Here is a 23,995-nt window from a genome sequence, read left to right as displayed (position 1 = left end):
TGCATTTTATGTTGATTGTTAACATTACCAGTTTGAGGAAGGGAAAGTGTTGTCTACAGGAATGCCTATGAAGGACACTTTGAATAGTTTGTTCAGAATAAATTATGATCGATGCTTGTCGTGGAATATCCCCATGAAGCACAGCGTTTCAGCAACTGTAAGCATTATCGTGTTTATGCATACCTACACTTCTGAAGTGTGTGCATTACACGGCGACTGTAACACGTATGATCGGTGTCACAGACGCAAGACATGGAAAGCTGCAAAACTCGTTTATGATTGAGATCTTGGCATATGATCGCTTCAGTTCCGATCAGCCAGCAATGTCCAGCTGAAACTTCGTGATTCACGCAAACATCCCAGGATTAAGCAGCCACCTTTATCCATGAAAGCGGCTCGGATTAGCTGCGGGCCGTGTGTCGCGCGCGGAAACCCCGCTCGGACTGGACATCTGTCCTCGAGTCGGCACCCACCGCACGGTAACCCCCGCACTTTCCAGCGGCGGCGCTGTGCGGCGGCACCCGTCCCGCTCCGCGGGGTCACACTCTCGCGTTGCAGTGCGCGCCGCCGCCGCTAGGGGCGCTGACGCAGCCGGAGTACACCCGTCGGCCACCCGCGCCGCTCGCCAGTCGGCTCGACGAACCCGACCATGTTGCGTGTGCTAGCCTGCCTGTTAGCAACGGCCGCGGCCGCCGGCGCCGCCGTCATCTCGGTCACACACGACGCCGCCTCCGGCAACTACTCGGTGCACGATGGCGAGGCAGCAGGGTGGGTGGTGCGCGCTAACTTCTCCGACCAGCAGGCGGCCACGGGCTGGGCGCGCCTCGAGATCGATGGACGGCCCTCTGAGGACGAGGACGCCGACCAGGTGATAGCGTTCGCCGCCGGCCTGGCCGAGGCGCACATCACCAGCAACATGATCGCCGACTTCATCTACAACGTGGTGGAGGACATCTGCGCCAAGCCGGCCGACAGCAGCAAGTGCGCCGCCGTCAACGAGTACTTCGGCCGTAACCTCGAGTGGACGAGGAAGAAGGTGGAGTCGTCGTCGGAGCGCGACCCGTACTGGCGCCAGGTGGGTCTGGTGCTGAGTCAGATGGACGGACTGCAGCGGGGCATCGAGGACACCATCCCCGGCGCGCGCCCGGACGCCGCGCTCTGGCTCAACGCCTTCCCGGACGCCATGGACCTCAAGATCGGTCTGCCGGTGAACAAGAAGCTGGCGGGCGCGGAGGGTCCCAGCGGCAGCGACCACTGCTCGGTGCTGGTGCGCCTGCTGCCCGAGAACGCCGACCTGCTCGTCGGCCACAACACCTGGGTCGACTACAACTACATGTCGCGCCTGCTGAAGAAGGTGACGCTGCCGTTCCGCTCCGGGGCCGAGGGCGCCGATACGGTGGCCGCGCCGACCGTGGCCTTCTCCGGCTTCCCGGGCAGCATCGCCTCGCTGGACGACTTCCACATCACGTCGGCCGGCCTGGTCACCACCGAGACCTCGCTGGACAACTACAACAAGGACCTGTGGACCTTCCTCACCACCAGCAACAGCGTCCTGCAGTGGATCCGCGTCTCCGTCGCCAACCGGGTGGCCAACTCCGGCCAGGAGTGGCATAACGCCTTCAAACGCTACAACAGCGGCACCTACAACAACCAGTGGATGATTGTCGACTACAAGAAGTTCGAGGTGGGAGCCGAGGGCGCCGAGCCGGGCCTGCTCTGGGTGACCGAGCAGATGCCCGGCCTGCTGGTCGGCGACGACGTGACCCAGGTGCTGGCACACGCCGGCTACTGGGCCAGCTACAACCAGCCCTACTTCCCCATCATCGACGACATCAGCGGCAACAAACGGCAGCGCGCCGAGCGCGGCGACTTCTTCAGCCACAACAAGAACCCGCGCGCGCAGCTGTTCCGCCGCGACCACGTGCTGGCCACCAACGTCACGGCGGCGCTGCGGCTGATGCGGCACAACAACTTCACCGAGGACCCGCTCTCCAGCTGCAACTGCAGCACCGGCTACTCGGCCGACAACGCCATCGCGTCGCGGCGCGACCTCAACGACCCGGACGGCACGTACCCGCTCAAGAGGCTCGGCTTCCAGATGTACGGCGCCATCGACGCCAAGGTGACCTCGGCCAAGCTGGCCGAGCGGCTAGAGTTTGTCGCCGAGGCGGGGCCGACGCACGACAGCCAGCCGGCCTTCCAGTGGAGCACCAGCCCGCAGGCGGACACGGTGCGACACCGCGGCCAGCCCGACCGCTGGGAGTTCGCGCCCGTCGACGTCACCTGGAGCTGGTGAGCACCGCGACGGACGTCACACTCCTCATAGCGCCGTGATTGTTGTTTGTATTGTACCGTTCAAAATATGATTTTGGACAGGGTCGCTCACTGAATCCTCATTATTTTATTTTCCGTCCGACTATGGATGGTAGCATAGCTACACCGCGTCGGCAGCCACCACGTGCGTGCGCTCATTTGTTCTCCGCGCGTGTCCGCATGTGTGTGCGAGAGTTTGAGACCGAGAGTGTGAGCGTCGGCCGGCCGCCGCTTACACCGATTTATCCACCGTCCTTGGCGAGCGACTGTTTGTTTTCGTTGTTGTACGGCCAGCGCACGCCACGTGCGGGGCGAGCAGTGTCAATATACAAAGCTCTGTGGTTGTGTGCTGGGCAGAGATCGGTGCACCCACTGCTGTGATCCACGCTGCGACCACGGGTCAATACACAAAACACTCTATTGCCGCCGAGTTTACCATCCGACGGACGCGTCAATGTTTCATGGGTCGCTATGAACCGCAGTCACTTCCTTGTAACCTGTGACAAAAACTAGTTTCAGACTCGAAGCGTCTCATGGCAGGCCGCCGGCTGGAGCGTGACCACACAGACACACACCACGGCCGCAGTGTGCGGGGACCGTGCGCGACAGCTATCAGCGCTACCCATCGCAGTAGGTCACCGGGCGCTCTCATTAAGGTCAGTTTTTCACCAGTCACTGTGCGGGCGCACTGTGTCGATTCCGAACAGCCCGGAGTCTGTCAGAGACCAGGTGAGATTTCAGATGGTAATTGCTCTTCTCCCCAGCCCCGGCCACCAGTGTCTGCGTCTCTGTGGACTGCGGGCTGTGCTGTGCATACTGAGCGGCCGACACCGGCAGCGGCGCCTCTGGATCCGCACGGAGTCGGACGCGACTGACTCAGGGTCGCTGACTCAGGGTCGGTCACCGAGACGGCTGAGTCGCCAGACCGTGTCGGCCACTGGCCTTTCCCACAGAGATGAGACAACTATCTACAGAAAAGACAACATCGACTTCCCATCGAGGAGAAACAGCAAGTTGAAACAATAGGTACCTACTCCCCACAGAGCTAGAGCGTCTCTCCGCCGAGGAGACAACACTTGTCTATGGAGACAGCTTGAGGAGACAGCTGAGCCGCTGAGGAGACAGCACCACATGTCACGGTGGAGACAATATCCACCCCATGGAAACAACCGCTTTCTCCCTTAGAGACAATCTGCCACCCCGCCGAGGAGACAGCAGTAGTTCTATGGACACAACTCTGCCTCCCCGCCAGGGAGACAGCGCCGTCGCTCACGGCGGAGAGACGATGACGGCCGCGAATGGGCATGGGCGCACGAGCAGACCGGGTGCCGAGCGCCGACCCGCCAGCTTTCACTAGGCCGTGATCGGCAGGAGAAACGGCGGTGGAAATCGTGGAGAAGATAGCGGACCCATTAACATCACGAATGTGTCACGATTCGACCGCCCAGCTGACGGTTTGTGGCACAGGTCATTGACAGCTAGCTGCGTTTAGTGTCTGCGTTCAGGCGCTAGAAACAGCATAATGTGTGACTACAGCCAGCAGTTAGTGCAGCAAGAGCCACTTTATGTGCCATTGGGGTTACCTGTATGGCAGGAAGCTTAGTTAAATCAGCAAGGTCATGCGGTTTTAATGCAGTGTATTCAGCCCACAGGGAACGTTATCTTTTCGGCATCTATATTCACCTATAACAATGTCTTCGATAAACTACAGCCTAAAATGCATCACTGCCACAAAACCTTTTAGGTACCTATGTCTGTCATTGCACGTCCAGGACCCACCCACGCGTTTGCTTAATTGTTTCCCAAAGCTCGGCTAACTGGTTTTGCTTTACCGTGCCACTATCAAGCGTCATTGGGAAATATTAATAGCCAACTGTATGGCCCCGCACTACCTCAAAGGATTATTGTGAGGTTACGGATGCCATCTAGGTACCAATTTTATCTTCAAAACGAAGTTATATAACGATGCCTTTCCGTGTTTTGAATGACTTTCATAGGAAAAAGGCACAGTTCCATTTTTTCCATTGTTTTAACGATGATGGAAAAGTCGCAAAATTGACCCTATGTCAATTTGGATGGACCTAGGTCATGCCTAACAACAATTTGAGGTAGGTACGCTTTTTATAAAACTTTCACTTTCATCAATCCCTAAAAGTTTCAAAGCATGAATAGTTAAGCTTAAGCAGCTAGGGCAAGCATTTACATCTTTCTTGATATCGGGCCACAAAGCTTTACCCGGTGGAATGCCATTAGGTGACCGAGAGCTTAAACCTAACATCTATGATTACGTATGCAGGTATTTTAATGTGTAGGTAGTAGTTATTTTGTTAGATATTCGTAACATAACTAAACTGACGGTATAAAACAGCATCTTTCCTACAACAGCGAGGGTTAATGGCAGAGTTTGCTAACGTAATAAGGCAGGTACAACTGTTTAGCAGACCAGTAAATGCTCAATTACACGACAAATGCACGTTCATGCTATGGAGGCGATGGGCCGTCTCATTAGTTTATGTAATCGCAGCCACTTAGGTGCCTTTTCCCGCGGCATTTCACCGTCATTGGGGGCGTGCACGGTAGTCCAAACGCTCCGTGCCAACAGATGTTCCCCAACAGCTGCTGGCGCTGTGATAAGACCGAAATCCTATTAGGTATATTTCAGGGAGCCTCGGCGGGTCAACCGCTGATTATGAGCACGTTTCCGTGAGCACGTTAGGCACAGAGGCGCCGCCACAGAGTTAAACCGAACCAGCTGCTCGCCAACCGATTTAATCAGTAATCTGAGCAAAGCCCATCAACTCACACCGTTGCATCATAAGAAGGAACTAACGGAAAACAGGCTCGCCCCGTGAGTCAGCGCCGTTTGGTAATCGGCGTCTGCTACAATGCCAAAGACTGGTGTTCCTGACGACTCTAGCCCGGCGTTCGAGTGTGTAAGCTCTCAGAACTGTGAACCGGTACGGTTTAGACGGCCCCGCTGTTGGTGCGCTGCCCCGCATGTTTGTCAACATTTCCTGGTTGCCGCCGGGCCCACCAGGGAGTGGAGGTACCGACAGTTACCGACCAAAAAGGCAAACGGGAACGGCTAGCGGTGACATGGCGACCTTCCCTCGCCGGACTGCCTGGTTTCTGTTTGTTGTCAACAGGTAGCGTGTAATCAAATAATGTGTTCGCATGAGGGATTTGGCGGCACAAGTCTCACGTAGGTTTATTACCTACATATGTTAGTAGCTGCAAAGTTTTTCATGACATGCATTCTTTTTTAAGAAATGCATTTCGTTCATATTGCTTGCTAGAGTAATATCAGAAAACGGACAGCGCAACTTATAAATGACGAACCGACACTACCAAATACCAATCTGCATCCGATAATGGCCAATCACAACCGAACCAACTGAACCTGAGTGGTTACGGCTTTCCGAAACAGAACTGATTCAGTTTTCAAACACAGTTGTGAACATCGCTTTCTTTGAGTAGATGATTTTTTCTTTCAAATCTGATGGTTAGATCGCATCATTTTTCTGCTTGCATCATGCAATAACTGGCAAATATGTGTGCATTATGTGTAAAATATTGCTAGAGTCGTTATGAGCTTTAACCCGGCAGGCGGTGGGCCTCCCGGCCACCTTCCGTGCGTGGGGAGGGGCATTTTTTTGCCCCCCCCCCCCGTATCTCCGAAACTACTAGACGGATCCGGAAAATTCAAACGCGTTCGATAGCCCTGTCAAATTTGTCGAAGGAAACCAAATTTCATTGACCTCGGGGTCACCGATGACGTCACAGGTCATGTCAAAGATAAAATGTTTCACCGTTCACGGGTCATATAGGGTAAGCCCTAAAACACCGAGTAAAACGCATTTTGTCGAAAATCAGCGATAGGGCGTCAGTTGTCTAGTACATATGTTGCTATTAGAGGTCACTGGTCATACCAGGTCAGGTCACAGGTCAGGTCACCAAAGGTCACCAAGGGTCACCACATGAACCCAACTTTACTGGTGTTGTGCGATGCATGTTTTATGGCCAATTTTTTCATTTCCAACTCAATGGTGTTGCTTATAAGACCATCAGGTACGGTTTAGGTCACTTTCTGGTGGAGGTCAGGTCAAGGTCAGGTAAAAAAGGTCAAATTTAAAAGTTGTTAGTTTTGCATAAAATGGGTATTGATTCGATGCAGCTCGTCACGGGGAGTCTAATGGTGGTCTTTGTTTTGCGCTATGAGGTCTAGAATTGCTAAAAATTGAGTTTGAAAATTTGACGTCATCAATTTTGAACAGTTTTTTTCGCTATAACTTGGCCAAAAAAAGAGGTATCGATCTCAAATTTGGTATGTAGATAGAATGTGGTAGGGACTATCACATATATTCCGGTTTTTTCGAAATTCAAAAAACTTTTTGGATTTTTCAGCTATTATATTCAAAAAATCTTTTTTTTGATTTTTGGGGTCAAAAACCAAAAATTTCAAAAATCCGAGATGGCAGTTTTGTAGCCCTGCTAATTCTACACCTCTTATGTCTGAAACATTTTTCTGTATCTCTAAAGCTGTAGGCCTGACAGCTCTTCCCGCGAAACCTTTTTTGGGTCGAAAATGGCAAAAATGACGTCACTCTGACGTCATTAGCGGCCAACCTATCATAGCCTTTGGATACATTTTTGGTCACAATGTGCAATGGCTATTCACGGGAGGGTAATGGAAGTTTGGTGACGATCGGCGCAGCGGTTCTGGAGATATATCGAAAAAACTAAAGGGGGGGGGGCAAAAAAATGCCCCCCCCCCTCTCACCGCCTGGAAGGTTAGTGCTCACTAAGTGGGTCTATTTGTTACTAAACCAGTGTATGTGTATGTACAGGTCTCGCGAGATTAAGCAGTAGGTTTTGCACTTTTACATTTCCGGTTATATCTCAGAAACTAATCGATCTACGATGAACCCATTTTACATGGTCATGGCCGGCTTGTTACCCAACAAGTCGATCGCATCTTCAACGCTTAAAAGCTTAAGACGACGAAGATATAGCCTGAAGTACTCTAAGTTTTCTAGGTGCAAAACCTACCGCTAAAACCCGCGAGACCTGTACACTTACAATAAGGCGGTCAAAGAAGTCGAAGACTGAAACAAACATTCTTTAACGCAGTACATCATGTGGACTTGTGGAGGTAAGAAAAAGACCGTTTCATTTCTACTATACATTAGTTCACGATAAACCGTCTCATTTGGTGTGACCACCATAGGCCTTAGCTTCCATTCCACACCTCTTCGAGGTGGAAGGCTCGCATTCGTAATGCATATCTAAATGCGCCTATCTTGCAGGTTAACCAGCGCATGACTGGGGTATTTTCCATAACGCGAGTGACGGGGGGGGACTCTCCAGAGTCCAGAGCCCCCCCCCCCCATCTACGAAACTACTAGGCCGATCGTCAATATTTAAACGGCGTCTGATAGCCCTGGAAAAACTGTCGAACGAAACCTATTTTCATTTACCTCGAGGTCACTGATGACGTCACAGGTCAGGTCAAAGTAAAAATTATCGGCATTTTTGCTTGTTTACAATTTAGGCTCAGGCCGTCGGCTGACAAGTCCGATCAGGCTCATTTTCGGTTTACGCACTCCTTGATATGTGCCTTAGATACCCCGAGGTTACCGAACTTTTACTTCGAATTTTTCAGGTCAAGGGCAGGTCATCCTAGGTCACGAAAGTTGTATATCATGTATCGGTCACGTGACGCATGCTTTATGGTCCATTTTACTCGTAGATTTCGAGAATAATGTCGTCTGCGTCATTTGAGGTCATTTTTCAGCTGAATTTACCGGAGGTCAGGCCACTTTCAGGTCAGAAAAGGTCAAATTTTGAAATTAAATTTTTCAACAAAAAAGGTGCCTATCAGATGCAGTTTGAGCTCAGGAACACGATGGTGCCATTTAGGGGTATTGCTGTTCGATGTCAAAAACGTACCGAATAATGGTTTTGAAACATATATAATTGTACAATTTTGACAACAATGCAAAAACTTGGCTATTTTTGAAGATATTGGGCTAAAACTTTCTGGAGTAGTTCAGCAGTGTGTTTTTCTATCACATATATTCCGGTTTTTGCGAAAAAAATAAAAAACTTTCTGAAAAATCAGAATATATTTTTGAGTAAATGTAAAGCATATTTTTCAAAATTTTCAAAATTTTGAAAATTCGAGATAGTAGATTGATAGCTACGTGTATTTGTAGTCCATTTATGCAAAGAAATTGGATCTAGCTCTCAAACTAAGCTCTTGAGAGCGTTTGCCGTAATTCAATATTTTGCATCAAAAAACGGCCGACATGACGTCACTCTGACGTCATTTCCGGCCAAACTATGGTAGCTAAAAAGTTGAAATTTTAACACAAGGTGTTAAAATGATGTTGCTGAAGGTACCGCAAGTTTCGTGTTGATCCGTCTAACGATTTAGACGATATTGCCGAAAAACGGGAGGGGGGCTCTGTAGAGCCCCCCCCCCCCGTCATGCGCGGGTGTCTCAGTGTATTTACAGGGTGTTTCAAAAATAGTGCCACGGTTTTGAACATCTCCCGTTTCCTAACTTTATGACCTATATCGTTCAAGTTTTCCAGATTTAGTGCAATAATATGACATGTTATGTTGCAGAATTAGAAGTACCTGGGCAAAACGGTTTATATATCAGAACAAAATAAAAAATCAATTTTGGTGCTATAGGAGACGGTACCTATAGGGGAGAGAGGTCATATTGCGCCATGTTCTTAACCCGCGCACCGACGGGGGGGGCGGATATCCGCCGCCCCCTGAGGTTTTTCGCGAATAGCGGGAAAACCGCGGCGCGTAGCGCCGCGAAATTTGGTATGACTATCCCCTCATCAATTTTACACATGGTGTGCAAGTTTGAACCTCCTACCTTTCAAGGTCAGGTCACCAGGTCACTTTGAATGACCCAACCTCAAGTCACTTTTTTGCAACTTTGTCACCGTGCCAGAGCTACAGTAGATGTCGGAGGCCTTTGAAAGTCGCAGGATGTTATTAGGTCATTAGTAGCTACAATTTGTATATCTCGGAATTTTGATATCGGTGACCTAAGGTCAGGTCAATTTCGCGACCTCCCCATTATAAGTCAATGGGGGAAAAATCAACTCCCTGTTTTTACCACTAAAACGGGTCGGAATGGCCCCATATACCATACATGACATCATATACGATCAACCTTCACTACCTTCAGGTCTGTTTTGCTGTTGGGCAGCTGTGAGGTCATGTGACGTCATCAAAGGTCACCAAAGGTTTTTGGCCAATAACTCCGTACAGGAACAAGATACAGACGCGTGGATGGTCTCATTGTGTTCAGCTCGTCAAGACGCATCGAATGATATACATGATGACCTCGAGGTCACGTGACCTGAGGTCAACCTTTGACCTTGACCTTTCGAGGTCAACATATATATATCAGTCGATGCGGATTGACGAGAGGATCACGATGATGCACTTAGTTTGTTCCTATCTTGACTAATTCGAAAGTTATTCGAGAAAAACTCTCTCCATATCTAGCGCCGCCATTTTGACTTTTTCGACCCCTGTGACGTCATCTTTGACCTGACCTGAAAATGACCTTTGTAAAAATTGTAGATCTTGACCGTGCGTATCCGATGCCGTTTACCGCTTGTCGCTATCTTGCTTCGTTCTCGAGATCTCAGGGGGGGGGCGGTCATCCGCCCCCCCCCCCCCGTCGGTGCGAAGTTGGCGCAGACCCCCGTCGGTGCGCGGGTTAAATGCGCCACACCTTCCTCCTGTCCAAAATTCGATTCGAATGAATGCTCGAATGTGTGCATTTACTTCACCACCAATAACTCGCTCTTATTCCGGTCCACGGGGGCAGGTGAGGTGTCTCAGCTTTCTCGCAGACCCTTTTTTTGTGATTTCCTCTATTTTCTTACGCGAAACAGTCTATTTCGACTTTTGCTAGTGTCATGGTTTATCTTAGAGATAGTGATTCAACTAATAATCATTGTTAATTGCTCGTTTAATGGTAGTTTTGAAAGTTTATCACCACCGTGGGTTCGCTGTCCTCGCCATATTTGAAGCTCATGAAAAATGTGTTCCATTCGTAATTGCGCCCACCCTATTTGCGCCCTATTCTTCAACCCAGAGAAACAGCATCTGGTGGTTGGGACACATTTCATTGAACACTTTGATTATTAGAGCGCTCACCTTACCATTACCTTAGCCTTCACAGCATAAATGGTTAATGGGCTGACACGTTCAAATAGGCTACTTAGTTAGGTGGCAAACCGTTGTTTTTAATAGGGCGCTTTTACATGAGAGGCATGGGCGCTTTTTGATGGGGTAGTCCGTAAATGCGCCCTTTGCAGGTGTGTCGGAAAACTTTTCTCTTGTTAATTTTTATGGGTGTGATACAAATTAGGAGTTGTAATTTGATGCCAAAATAACTGAGGTACAATTTGAGATATCATCAAGCATGACAGCTGGTCAACTTTAGCCGCAATAGGCCGATATCCCTAAGGTGGCGCAATATGACCTCTCTCCCCTACGTCACACTACAGTCTGCCGATGATTTCGGTACGACATCGGCTTTTGCTTATGACACCAAGCAACGTGCTCGTCAATAGTTTTCTGTTTATTAGAGACCAACAGGCAAAAACGTCATGAAAAACAGACAATGGAATGGCAATCACCCATTAGTCTGAGGACAGCGCCGTTGCCATGCCTGAGTATTCAAAAGCTACAGTCGCTGACAACGTGCAAAGGACTTGTGACACACTGCCACATTGCGCACACCCAGAAGCTGCACTTGTTTGAGTGGGTACTTTAACCCTCGCATGTGTAGGGGGGGGGGGGGTCGGATGGACCCCCCCATGGTTTTTCGCGAATAACTCGCGTAAAAAGCGGCCGATCGCGACGAAAATTTCAGTACCCTCGCATTGATCAATTTTACACCTACCCTGAAAATTTCATGACCCTGACCCAAATGACCTTTGACCTGTGGCTGTGAACTCTTTCCCGCGTATGTCGGCTCGCATTAGCCGCGCGTTTGCAAGCTTTTCGTGGTTTCAAACGTTCAAACATGTGATTTGATGCTGCTCCCATGCATTAGGGTGGGTGTCAAGGTCACCTGAAGGTCAGGTCAGGTCATTGACCTTTGGTGACCTCGGGTGACCTCGGTTCACTTTTTCGAGTTTTACATGTTTCTAGGGGGTGCGTATTATTTAGGCCAGGGTTCATAATGTCCAGGGCACAATGTGTCCAGTGCTCGAATTGGCCAGTGCCTTGAATTGGCCAGTGTTCACATTGTCCAGGGATTACATGGTCCAAAAGTGGCCAACTGGCTGCAGATAGGGTAAATTCAAAGAGGCCAGGGTTCATAATGTCCAGGGCACGATGTGTCCAGTGTTCAAAATGGCCAGGGTTCATAATGTCCAGGGCACGATGTGTCCAGTGTTCGAAATGGCCAGGGTTCATAATGTCCAGGGCACGATGTGTCCAGTGTTCAAAATGGCCAGTGCCTTGAATGGGCCAGAGTTCATAGTGTCCAGGGATTACATAGTCAACCCAACCAAACCTAACCTAACCTAACCTAACCTAACCTAACCTAACCTAACCTAACCTAACCTAACCTAACCTAACCTAACCTAACCTAACCTAACCTAACCTAACCTAACCTAAGGTAATGATGTTTGCCTACCAGGGATAAGGAAATAGTTTCTCGCATGAATAGATTGCAAGCAATAGTAAATCAAATATTTTTAGGTTAAGTGGCTATGCATCAGGCTTCAGGCCGAAGGCCTGAAGCCTGATGCATAGCCACTTAGATAGCCACTTAGAAGCCAGATACATAACCACTTAACCTAAAAATATTTGATTTACTGTTGCCTGTAATCTCTCCTAAGGCATTGCCTTCGGCACTGCACTGCTTTGCATTGAGCTGATTCCGTGTTTTTTACATAATGACGTCACTTTCAGTGACTATGTAATCCCTGGACATTATGAACCCTGGCCATTTCGAATACTGGACACATCGTGCCCTGGACATTATGAACCCTGGCCATTTTGAACACTGGACACATCGTGCCCTGGACATTATGAACCCTGGCCTCTTTGAATATACCCTATCTGCAGCCAGTTGGCCACATTTGGACCATGCAATCCCTGGACATTATGAACTCTGGCCCATTCAAGGCACTGGCCATTTTGACACTGGGCATCGCGTACCCTGGACATTATGAACTCTGGCCAAAATGAATGCTCCCCGTTTCTAGGCTGGTTTTTGGAGCTGAATTCGAATTTAGCAACCATTTGAACATTTACGAAGTAGTTTTGGTGCCTTCGTAACATGTAACGAAGCTGTCAGATGCGGTTGACACGTACTACGAATACCCGTCACGACGCCCACTGGTTGACCTGACCTGACCTGACCCGATCTGGTCTAAATGCTTCAAGACATCATCTGTGATCAAAACTAACACGATATTCGTGATCAGCACCCCGAAAAACCCCTAAGCAGCCACACTTATCGACTTTCTAACAGGTCCCGATTTTCCCGACTTTGGGTCATTGACCTGACCTGGAAGGTCAACCAATGACCTAGGACCTTAGAATTGGGTATCATCGGCTTCCTCTCGTCACGGGCAACACGCTCGTTTTTTCCGCAAAGCTCTAGCTCGATCAGGGGCCAAACGGCAAGGGGGGGTCCAACCGACCCCCCCCCTACACATTAGAAGCTGGCAAACGCCGCACACATGCGAGGGTTAACCCTCGCATGCGAGGGTTAACCCTCGCATGTGTGCGGCGTTTGCCAGCTTCTAATGTGTAGGGGGGGGGGGTCGGTTGGACCCCCCCCCCTTGCCGTTTGGCCCCTGATCGAGCTAGAGCTTCGCGGAAAAAACGAGCGTGTTGCCCGTGACGAGAGGAAGCCGATGATACCCAATTCTAAGGTCCTAGGTCATTGGTTGACCTTCCAGGTCAGGTCAATGACCCAAAGTCGGGAAAATCGGGACCTGTTAGAAAGTCGATAAGTGTGGCTGCTTAGGGGTTTTTCGGGGTGCTGATCACGAATATCGTGTTAGTTTTGAACACGGATGATGTCTTTAAGCATTTAGACCAGGTCGGGTCAGGTCAGGTCAGGTCAACCAGTAGGCGTCGTGACGGGTATTCGTAGTACGTGTCAACCGCCTCTGACAGCTTCGTAACATGTTACGAAGGCACCACAACTACTTCGTAAATGTTCAAATGGTTGCTAAATTCGAATTCAGCTCCAAAAACTATAGCCTAGAAACATGTACAGCTCGAAAAAGTGAGCCGAGGTCACCCGAGGTCACCAAAGGTCAATGACCTGACCTGACCTTCAGGTGACCTTGACACCCACCCTAATGCATGGAAGCAACATCAAATCACATGTTTGAACGTTTGAAACCACAAAAAGCTTGCAAACGCGCGGCTAATGCGAGCCGACATACGCAGAATCGCGATTCCGGCCAAACATGGTCTCGGAAAAGAGGTCACAGGTCAAAGGTCATTTGGGTCAGGGTCATGAAATTTTCAGGGTAGGTGTAAAATTGATTAATGTGAGGGTACTGAAAGTTTCGTCGCAATCGGCCGCTTTTTACGCGAGTTATTCGCGAAAAACCATGGGGGGGGGTCCATCCAACCCCCCCTACACATGCGAGGGATCTGTCCATAAGCTATCCTTTCTTCTCTTCATGTGTTTCGGAAAAACCGAGAAGAGGATTTTGCCATCAGAGTTGCCGTCGAGGCAAGGAAACTTGCGTCTCCTTCAGCACGAAAATTGAGCTTTTTTGATTTTTTGTTCTGGTGTAAAAACCATTCTGCCTAGGAACTTGTAATTTAACCACACAAAATGCCAAAGCATTGCCACTAAATCTAGAAAATGTGAATGATGTAGGCCTTATGTTACGAAACGGGGGCTGTTCAAAACCGCGACATTTTTTTTTTTTTTTGAAACACACTGTACTTTCTTCCCTTCGTCTGGGTGTGGTGCGGGTTAAGATTGCATCACGAGACACGAACACGGAAGAGCTCAGCCCGGAATCAGTTTAGCGCTGAAGCCTAAAAATGGATACCCATTCAGATTTCTGAGTAAAGACAACAACAAAGTCACGCTGAACAGCGTAAAGCAGCTCAGTGGATTCAAAGTTTCATGAATACGGCGTAATACCGGGGATCCTTGGCAAAAATGTTGACATCTAGCACACGAGCTTTTTGGTAGGTATACCTATGCAAAATTGGATTAAATTATAAATACACATGCAACGAATACCACTACAACAAGCTTACCGGGCATTAAAAAATGCTTGAACAAACATTAAGCACATTCTTAATTCTAACTTCCAAAATGTAGGAACTGGGAAGCTCATTTTATGTACCTAAATAAATCATTTTTGTTATGACACTAACTGAGATAGGCTACATCGTAGCCTTATTTGTTAACCCGGCAGGTGGTGGGCCTCCCGGCCACCTTCCGCGCGGTGGGGGGGGGGGTATTTTTTGCCCCCACCCCGTATCTCCGAAACTACTGGACGGATCCGTAAAATTCAAACGGCGTTTGAAATCCCTGTCAAATTTGTCGAAAGAAACCAAATTTCATTGACCTCGGGGTCACCGATGACGTCACAGGTCAGGTCAAGAACCGGCTACTTGATCCCTACTTGATCATCTTATGCCCCGGTCCCACTAGGCGATGCGACCACTTACGACCGCCCACGATCGGTGGTCGGCAAAAGGTTGTCGCAATTCTTTAAAGGGACACTCCCACCTTAACATTAGTTTTGAGTTGAGATAGCCAAATTGGTGGCCATGGCCTGCAAATACCGGTTTGGGCACTCACAACATCGAAAAATGCTTTAATTCGAAGATATGGAATTTCAAACTTGCAGTTTTCGGATTCTAAGGGGCTAATGCATTGGAATGCCCCCTTAGAATTTGTGACGTCAGCGGAGATCTAACGATTTTTAAATCTTAGACTAAAACCATCGTTAACACGTGGTGGTATACGCTGCTTTGCGCGCAACGTCTGCCGCACTTTAAGGCTGCCAAATTATTGCTTCCAAATAAAGTCGCTAGTAACAGGGGAGATCCCAAAAAGTAAACAAAAGTAAAAGCCTAATATCTTGAAAACCAGAGAATATTTTTCGGTGAAATTTGGTAGATATTCGTTTTCGCTCTTTCTGAACCAAGGGACATCACTTTCATGCCAATTCATTAACTTTTTTGAAGGTGGGAGGGTCCCTTTAACCCTCGCACGACCAGGCCATTTCTCATAACACGAACGACCAGGGGGGGGGGGGGTGTTACGACCCCCCCCCTGGCGTTTCGAAACGGAAGGTCGTAGAGCTTAGCGGAAAAGACCAACCGATTGCTCTCGCCGAGATCTCGCGATTGGTGGTATATTTTTTGGTCCTAGGTCAACATTTGACCTACTTTTGACCGGTCAAAGGTCAAATTTTCGGAAAAATAGACTTTTTTCAACTTTCCGCGGCGATTGCGGCAAAACGGTGGGAGATATCGACTTGAAACTTTCACTATCGTGTTCCTTGATCAATTCTCTATCGTTTGGTATGTATTTCGTTTCCCTAGCTCTAAAAATGGCGCGTTGGGAGCGCCGGAAGTCGGCAAGGTCACAGTCGGCGGCAGAAATTCGAAAAATCAAAATTTAAATTTTTGAAATCTGATTGTATTTTTGGATTTGGGGGGTCCATTTGCTCCCTATAGAAGCTAATATTGCTGCATATTCCCATTGAGGTGACAAGAATTAGCAAAATAGTGGTTCGGGCGCTTTTCAAAAATAGTACCGAACGCTGTTCCTCTTGTGACGTCATAGCTCCGTGACCTGACCTGACCCGGTCAAGTTTCTTATACCATATGATAGCCAATACTTGCCCCAACATGCACGGGAAGTTTCATCACGATCCATCAAACAATGTGGGTATCACCGGCAGAAAACCTAGGGATTCGGCGCACACGTTTGGTAACTGTCGGCCGGAGGCTGTACCTCTTATGACGTCATAACTCCGTGACCTGACATGACCCGATCAATTTTTTTTAGGCAAAAGATGCGCAAAGGTTGCCCCAGAGGGTATTGAAAATTTCAGCCCGCTACGACAAGCCGTTTAGCGTGCACTTCGAAAAAAACCTCAGGGGGGGGGGTTGATACACCCCCCCCCCTAGGCGTTCTAGGGTTAAGAGCTCGTACGATAGGATGTTGATATGAACGACTTGTCTTTTAGCGTTGCATTACGTGATTTTTTTACAAAGTTTTACGTCTGTGTGCATATTTTCCCAAATGATTAGCAAACTAATCATCAAGGAAGTTTAGTTAAACCTCTCAACATTTGAGAGGTTTAACTAAAAAACGTTTAACTAAAAAACAAAACGTTTGTACGCCTAGCATTTGTCGCCAAATAATATGGGCCAAGCGAGTCGAATGATATGCGATAATGAACGGTTGAGTAATCCCCCGATCTATAGGGCAAGTTCTATTTCTAGCTTTGCGTGAACTTTCTAAGCTCACTCGTCCAAAATCACCGTTATATACCACTTGATGCAAACTAATGCATCGGAGACGCCGGTACTTTTCAGATCTTCTCTATCGTCTTCAAAACTAGCTACAATAAAAACAAACTATTGAAATATTTGAAGGTTTTTATTCAGGCTTCCTAATTCTAAAAAATCGGGCAGTAGGATTAGTACATCGTTATTGACCTTGTCCAGGTCAGTCATTCGGGGTCCCCGGTCCGATGAATCTTGCCGCTGGGTTAAACACAAAATGATCGCACTCATTTCACGGATGCACATTACGACACAATCTTATTAGCCAGGCTCTGCCTCCATTCGAGGTCGCTCGCTGCATTGTTGGGCACAAGCAGCTCACAACAGCGTGCAATTTCGACATACTGCACACAGCGGCCGGAGCCTGAGGCCGCGAGGCGCGTTTGATCTCAGTGACACACCGGCCGGCGATCAGTTGATCGTTCCTCCGGCTGGCAGAGCGTGAGCGTGACGCCGCCCCGCAGCAGATCTGTCCGGCTGGCGCACCAAGGCCGGGGTCACCCTCGTCATACGACAGAGTGCATACATTACGCAAAGCACCAGTACGCGGTCCGACAGTCCGTTCAACCAGCTCCCGCGGTACCACAGTAAGTCACAGTCCCTCTCTGGAGCTAAAGGGGGCAAGCGGGTAAAAAAGCTTCACTGATAGCTCATTGAAAGATACATCATTTGACCTCAGGCCAACTGTTTCGTCCACAGTGATAAAGAAAATAACAAATGACCAAGTTTTTGGATCATATTGGAGATCAGTCGGTAGGTCAGAGCACATCGTCACATGACGATACAAACTCATCGCGACCATTCACGACGCAATTCCTCTTTACTATCAAAACTCAAAATAACTGCCATAATATAACTTGTGAACTTGTATATGACGTCAGCCCTTGCCCGATCTTGAAGTGGTGTGGACCACTGGTCAGCATATACAATCGGTAATTGCATGTGGGTAGATATATGATGATTCTGATTTTTCTTTTTTAAATTTGGTCCCAACCTTTTGAATGGAAGGATTCACAAGGACAGAGCCCCCGCTAAGCGAAGCTTGTTGCGTTGGCCCTGCCCTCTACCTTCCGATCGCGCAATTTCTGCCATAGATGGCAGAATTTAGAGTCCGAAATTTAACGTACGCACAAAGCCGCGCACGGCCGGTCCCCTCACTGACTTCGCAAAGGAATATTGTCACTGATAAAAGGATAAAAGGAATATTGTGTTATGCAATTTTGTAACAGCTGGAGGCGTTTGCACTTTTCCCCATTGCTTTACGCATAATGGGGAGGTCCTAAATATAACTTGACCTCATGTCACATATTTAAACATATCAGACTGTATAAAATCTGGTATCATAGATATACCTACTGTCATACAATATAAAAAGTTGTAGACATTCAGAAAATAAGTTGTCGGGCCCGATACGACCACAAAAAGTTTTAGAGTAACGTTTACTTGGGTCAACTTGGCGACCTGGCTTTATCAATATATGATTAACATTTCAACATGAGACGCAAAGCAAAATAAATACGACGTTAAGAGGAAATACGAGGTTTTGCGGCGTTACGCTACACCATTTTCCCCAGCACAAAGAAGTGTGAATGAAACATCTTCATCCTCGTCCCTCAACAGGCAAAGGCTAAAACACAACATCAGGCATACTATCTCATCCATGGTTAGGTCATGTTAGACCATCCAAACTATTCCCTTACAAGATAGGTATGCGTATAACTAAAATATTAACCCGCATCCCACTAGGGGGGCGGGGGCGGGGGTATATAGGAGGATTTAAATATATGTACATTCATAGCCCCCTCTCGTTTTTCTGCAATAACTTCTAAACCACTACACATATCGACGCGAAATTTTCAGTAGGTACCTGCATCGATTTGACACCTTGTGTCAAAATATGAACTTCGTAGCTACCATAGGTCAGCCGGAAATGACGTCAGAGTGACGTCATCTTCGGCCAATTTCGACGCAAAACATTGAACTACGGCAATCGCTCTCAAGAGGTCAGTTTTTAAGCTAAACCCAATTTCTTTGCATGAGAGGACTCAGAAGTCAGAACACACTGCAATCACACTGCTATCTCAGATTGTCAAAGGTCTGAAAATAATGTATATCAAATTTAAAAATTTATGTTTGCTTTTCCAAAGTTTTTGACTTGCCGATAAACCCCCGAATATATGTGATAGAACACATGCCCATGATAAAATGTAGTACGTTTTAGCCGGATACGTTAAAAATGGCCAAGTTACACGCATTAGGTATAGTAAAAATTTCACAACTATAATATATATAAAAATATCACACCTAAATTTTTCAAATCAATTTTTCAGTACGTATTTGACATTGTACACCAATATAAATGGCACGATCGTGTTCCTGAGCTCAAACTGCATCCGATACACACTGTATTTGTTGTTGAAAAATTCTAAATTTAAAGTTGGAGCTTTTTGGGAGTGAAAGTGACCTGACCTCGGCTAAATTCAACTCAAAATGCTCCATCGTCACAAACAACACCAAATTCGAAATGTATGGCCTAAATGGACTATATAGCATGTGTCACGTGACCGATGCATGATATAAGGTGTCCGTGACCTGAGACGACCTGACCCTGACTTGAAAATATAAGTACAAGTTTGGTACCCTCAGGGTATCTAAAGCATTCATTCACGAGTGAGGAAACAAAAATGAGCCTGATCTGACTTGCAAGCCGGCGACCAAAGCCCAAAATATGAACAAGCCTAGCATTGATAAGTTTTACTTTGACCTGACCTGTGACGTCATCAGTGACCTCGAGGTCAATGAAATGAAGTTGAGTTTCGCTCTACAGTTTTTCTAGTTATATCAGACGCCGTTTGAATTTTGGTAATCGGCCCACTAGTTTCGGAGTTAGGAGGGCGTTAGGGCGCGTTACACGCAGACCCTCGTGGGCCTCGGGTTAACGATCAGATATAAATTACTTATACATGCCCTGACAGAACGCTCTTTGAACTGTCCACTGCAGCTACCTTGTATTCGTGCCAACCATGCACTTTTGAACTTTTGTGATCGTTGTGCTTCTCTGATTTAAGCGCATTGAATGAAATAATTTGTACATGAGCTCAATCAAGAAATCAGCTAAAAATCGAATTCGAGACAAAGTCTAAATAAGACAAGAGTTACGAAAAAATCATGTTGCATACCTCATAGTCAATCCGTATTGTTAAAATGAACGCATCTATGGCGCTTTCATGAAAAGAAATTTCTTCGATCAGGCAAAAATATGTTGTTGAATCAGTTGAATCGACTGCAACTCACGCCTCTAGTGACTTCTCACCTAACACGTGCCCACATATACCAAAATTTTCACAAGTAAATACGGAATTAAGCGTGGGACAGAGCATACAATTTCGTGAAGAAAAGGCCAAGCAAAAATTGAAAAAGTTATGCACCGCGCAGTGAGACTAGATAAGTTGAATTTTTATTGCATAAAGGTAAGACAGATGCAGTCTTGTCGTGCCTACGTGATCTAAAAATAAACAGCTGAAACTTGCACGAAAAGCAACAAAATAAGACGCAATTCGTCTAAGACTATCAAGGAAGAATTTCAAAGAAGACGATTAACGTTAAGATTATGCATAAACAACAAGTATGTCGAGGACATGGCAGACGAGATAGCCGGCAATCCTGTGAAGATAATCGCGGGACGCGGCTCGCCCGCGGTCCCACGGCAGGAGCTCTGCTTCCCAGCTAAGGGAGTGTCGCGGGCCCCCAGTCACAGCCCGGGGAGTGCCCCGGTCACAGCCCGGGGAGTGTCGCGGTCACAACCCGGGGAGTGCAGTCATATCACAGTCCGGGGGGTGCCCCCGGTCACAGTCCGGGAGTGCCCCCGGTCGCAGTCCGGGGAGTGCAGTCCGGTCACAGCCCGGGGGTGCGCCGGTCACAACTCACCCAGTTCGCCGAGCGGTGGCCAGTATCTGGGGCCGGTAGACCGATAGAAGGAACTTTGTAGGAAGGATGGAAGCGGAGCTGTCACTGCGGCGACCCACAACACATCCCTGACCGCAGAGCGCGCCCGGGCGGCGTGTGAGGTCCCCGAAACCGGCCAGCTCAGCGGATCAGCGGGGATCAGCCCCAGCCAGCAGTGTGAGAAAATGTTTTGACATGGTTCAAATTAAGCACAACTGCACGGCCCCGGAGAGCAGCTGACCGAATTTTACGGCTATTAGGTAAATGGCCAGTGTGCGGTCATGGATAGTACGCGGTTCTAGATGAAGCTAAATTGATGCTTCTGGAAATTGAGCTTCTGGATACTCTATATTATGATTATCTTAAAAGGTAAAATTGTGCCTATTGCCTGCATATCAGACCAGATTTACTGGACGAAGGAAACATAGTCATGAGCCTTCCATCGTGGCGCCGACATCGATTGGAGATCGTGCTGTCGAGCTTTGCACGCAAAATGTCTTCATCAGTTATGACTATCTTATATGTAAGCATGCTGACGATGGGAACAAATGATACCTACTCTCTTCCCTTCTTTTCATACGTTTAATCATAGATCGTTTTGAAATTCAAGTCCCGGGATCCCCTCCCAGAACTCGAAATGCTGCCATTATCGATAATTTCCCAGTTTGGCACTGGCAAGTAGCACATCTGACGAGCGAAAACACTCGCCTAGCATTTCATTAACCTTTGGCACCCGCCAGAGGCAGAGCTTAGCGAGTCAAGAAGCCAGCAGCGGTGGTACAGTCGTGTACAGGTTGATGGTCCCCTACTCTTTATCCACCGGGTTCCTATGGCTCAGCATTGGCAGCAGCCGCCTGGTACCGGTAGGCTGTGCCGCATGACCCGAGAGTGAAGCGGCACAGTCTACCCACGCCGTTTGACATCGGCTCGGGTCGCCGGGTGGAGCGCTTTGTAGACCAGCTGTCGCGTCAGACCAGCGCGGGGGGAGGGGCTCGTCTCGGTGGTTGGCGTGGGCTGGCGAGTGGTGTGGGGCGTGTTGGTGGACCATGGGGGCTGGGCGGGTGTGTGTGGTCACTTGCTGCATTGCACATTTTGCGTCGCTTAACTATTGCATTTCTGTTTTTGCTAAGCACAATGCACGGAAGACCCAGCGAATATAATTGACTTGTGCATTGTGCAAAACGTGATTTGGCACGGTATCGAGGCAACCATAGGTCTTGTGCCACATAAATTTATATGCATGATATTTAGGCAATACGCTTATGAAAATGGTAGATTGATCGGATTGATCCTGGATGGCAATTCGTATGCTAAATGTCGACATGTATTAAATGAGCGAATGAATGAATCAATCAATCAATCGACAATCGACATTTAGATATAAAACCGTATAAATGGCTCGGAACCACTAAAATCAAACCAGATCCTAGCTCGGAAAAGTAGCCGGAGCCCCGATGAGGCTCGAACCGGGACTCCACGTTGAAAGTTTTACCAATGATCCATCATCATTCCACCAAGCTAGAGCGACCGGCACCAGAAACCACAAAAACATTCATTGACTTTGCTGACGACCTCCCGCGGCCCCGCCGCCCGCCCGGCCAGACTTTGCCCTGGCCGCGGCCACCACCCGGTGTAGCTCAGCGTTGGAGTGCTAGACTGTCAAACTGACCGGTAGTGAGAGGCCCGGTTCGAGACGCTTCGCGTGCTGGGTGTTTATTTCTGTGTCCGAAGCTATGCGATTAGTCCACTTTTCAGAAAGATTATTTGGTGACAGGTCTGTTTTCTTTCTTTGCTGCAATTCATGAGGAGACCGTATGGACCCTTACCTGTCCTTCCGCACATTACTTGGGAGATGGGTGTTTGAACCCCCCTGGGCTTTGTGAATATCTCTAAAGCGAATTTTTGGAGGGTGGATTACGATCGGTTCTATGCGACAAGTGACCACACACACACAGCCCCAGGTCCGCTCACTCCCTCCCCACATCAACCCCGCCCCACACCACACTCCAGCCCGCCTCATCCACCGAGCCGAGCCAAATAGACAGGCCTGACCTTTACCCTCCCCCCTCCCCCCAGCCGGTGTAACGCAGCGTCCGGTCAAATCGCTCTACCAGGCGACCCGAGCCGGTGTCATACAGTGTGGGTAGGCTGTGCCGCTTCACTCTCGGGTCATGCGGCACAGCCTACCGGTACCAGGCGGCTGCTGCCAATGCTGAGCCATAGGAACCCGGTGGATAAAGAGTAGCGGACCATCAACCTGTACACGACTGTATGTAGAGCAATATCAGCAATGTCATCGTGGAATCCCAGATTACGTATGGCCTTGTATTATAGACCTTTTCGTGACGGGTTGCAAAGATTACACGTTCCTCACAAATGCAACTTCATCTCGTGATAGGTTGAGGAGTAGCAACAGTAGATCATAAACAACAGGACAATGTGTCTATGGGAAAGCGTTAAGGGTGACACTAATATTACCTACATCCAGCCCGAGCCACATCAACCTGTGTAGGGGAGGATGGGGTAATTTGGCCGGCAGTATAATTTGGCCGCCCCCACCTTTACGATATCTGACAAAAATGAATGAAATAATTCTAGCTTCTATTCATGTGTCATTGGTCGAACTAATCCGTGGATTTTTTTTAGATCTCCCTTTCGTAATTTTCGTCAAAATCAATAAAGCATGAATTTGATTTGAAAATGGTAACTTTTGCTTCCGTTCGAAAAATTGTATAGCATATAGATTTCAGGCTGTAGACACATTTCGACATTGCGGTCCATTGCTTAGTGTATTCAGCGTTTTCAAGAGTAATTTCATTTATTTTCGTATAACCGTAACGACTGTATAGGCGAAACTTTTCAGAATGGCAATGCGGGGTAATTTGGCCGGCCTAGTGGAGCAGCTTTGACGGTGCTCTCAGGATCGCTATGCTGGGACGGCCGACTTGATAAGCTCGTGGTGCCGAGCCAGAGCCTATTTTAAGGGAATTTGACTGGGGGGGGGGGGCAACCTGGAAAACTGTCTTTAATAATCCATTAACCCTCGCCCGTATTGGTGTTTTTCCAGCTGCGAACGTATATGGGGGGGGGGGGCGTTGGACCCCCCTTGCCGTTTCGCCCCTGATCGAGCTAGAGCTTCGCGGAAAAAACGAGCGTGTTGCCCGTGACG

The 23,995-nt window shown here is 48.3% G+C and overlaps 1 protein-coding gene across 1 annotated transcript; it reads left to right on the top strand.

The window, feature by feature from the left end:
- Positions 1-633: 633 nt before the first annotated feature.
- LOC122392303 (putative phospholipase B-like 2) lies at positions 634-2,735 on the top strand. The gene has a single exon (XM_043387000.1). It carries the CDS (start codon positions 650-652, stop codon positions 2,294-2,296), a length of 1,647 nt encoding a protein of 548 aa, XP_043242935.1. The 5' UTR covers positions 634-649; the 3' UTR covers positions 2,297-2,735.
- The last annotated feature ends 21,260 nt before the right edge of the window (positions 2,736-23,995 follow it).

The sequence above is a fragment of the Amphibalanus amphitrite genome, unplaced genomic scaffold (assembly GCF_019059575.1).
Source record: "Amphibalanus amphitrite isolate SeventyFive unplaced genomic scaffold, NRLGWU_Aamphi_draft 000480F_arrow, whole genome shotgun sequence".
In the NCBI taxonomy this organism is placed as follows: domain Eukaryota; kingdom Metazoa; phylum Arthropoda; class Thecostraca; order Balanomorpha; family Balanidae; genus Amphibalanus; species Amphibalanus amphitrite.
The sequence above is the reverse complement of the archived record's forward strand: the minus strand, read 5'-3'. Positions and strand labels throughout refer to the sequence as shown.

Coding starts and splice junctions, on each gene's coding strand:
- LOC122392303 (XM_043387000.1), top strand. CDS start 650: ATGTTGCGTGTGCTAGCCTGCCTGTTAGCAACGGCCGCGGCCGCCGGC.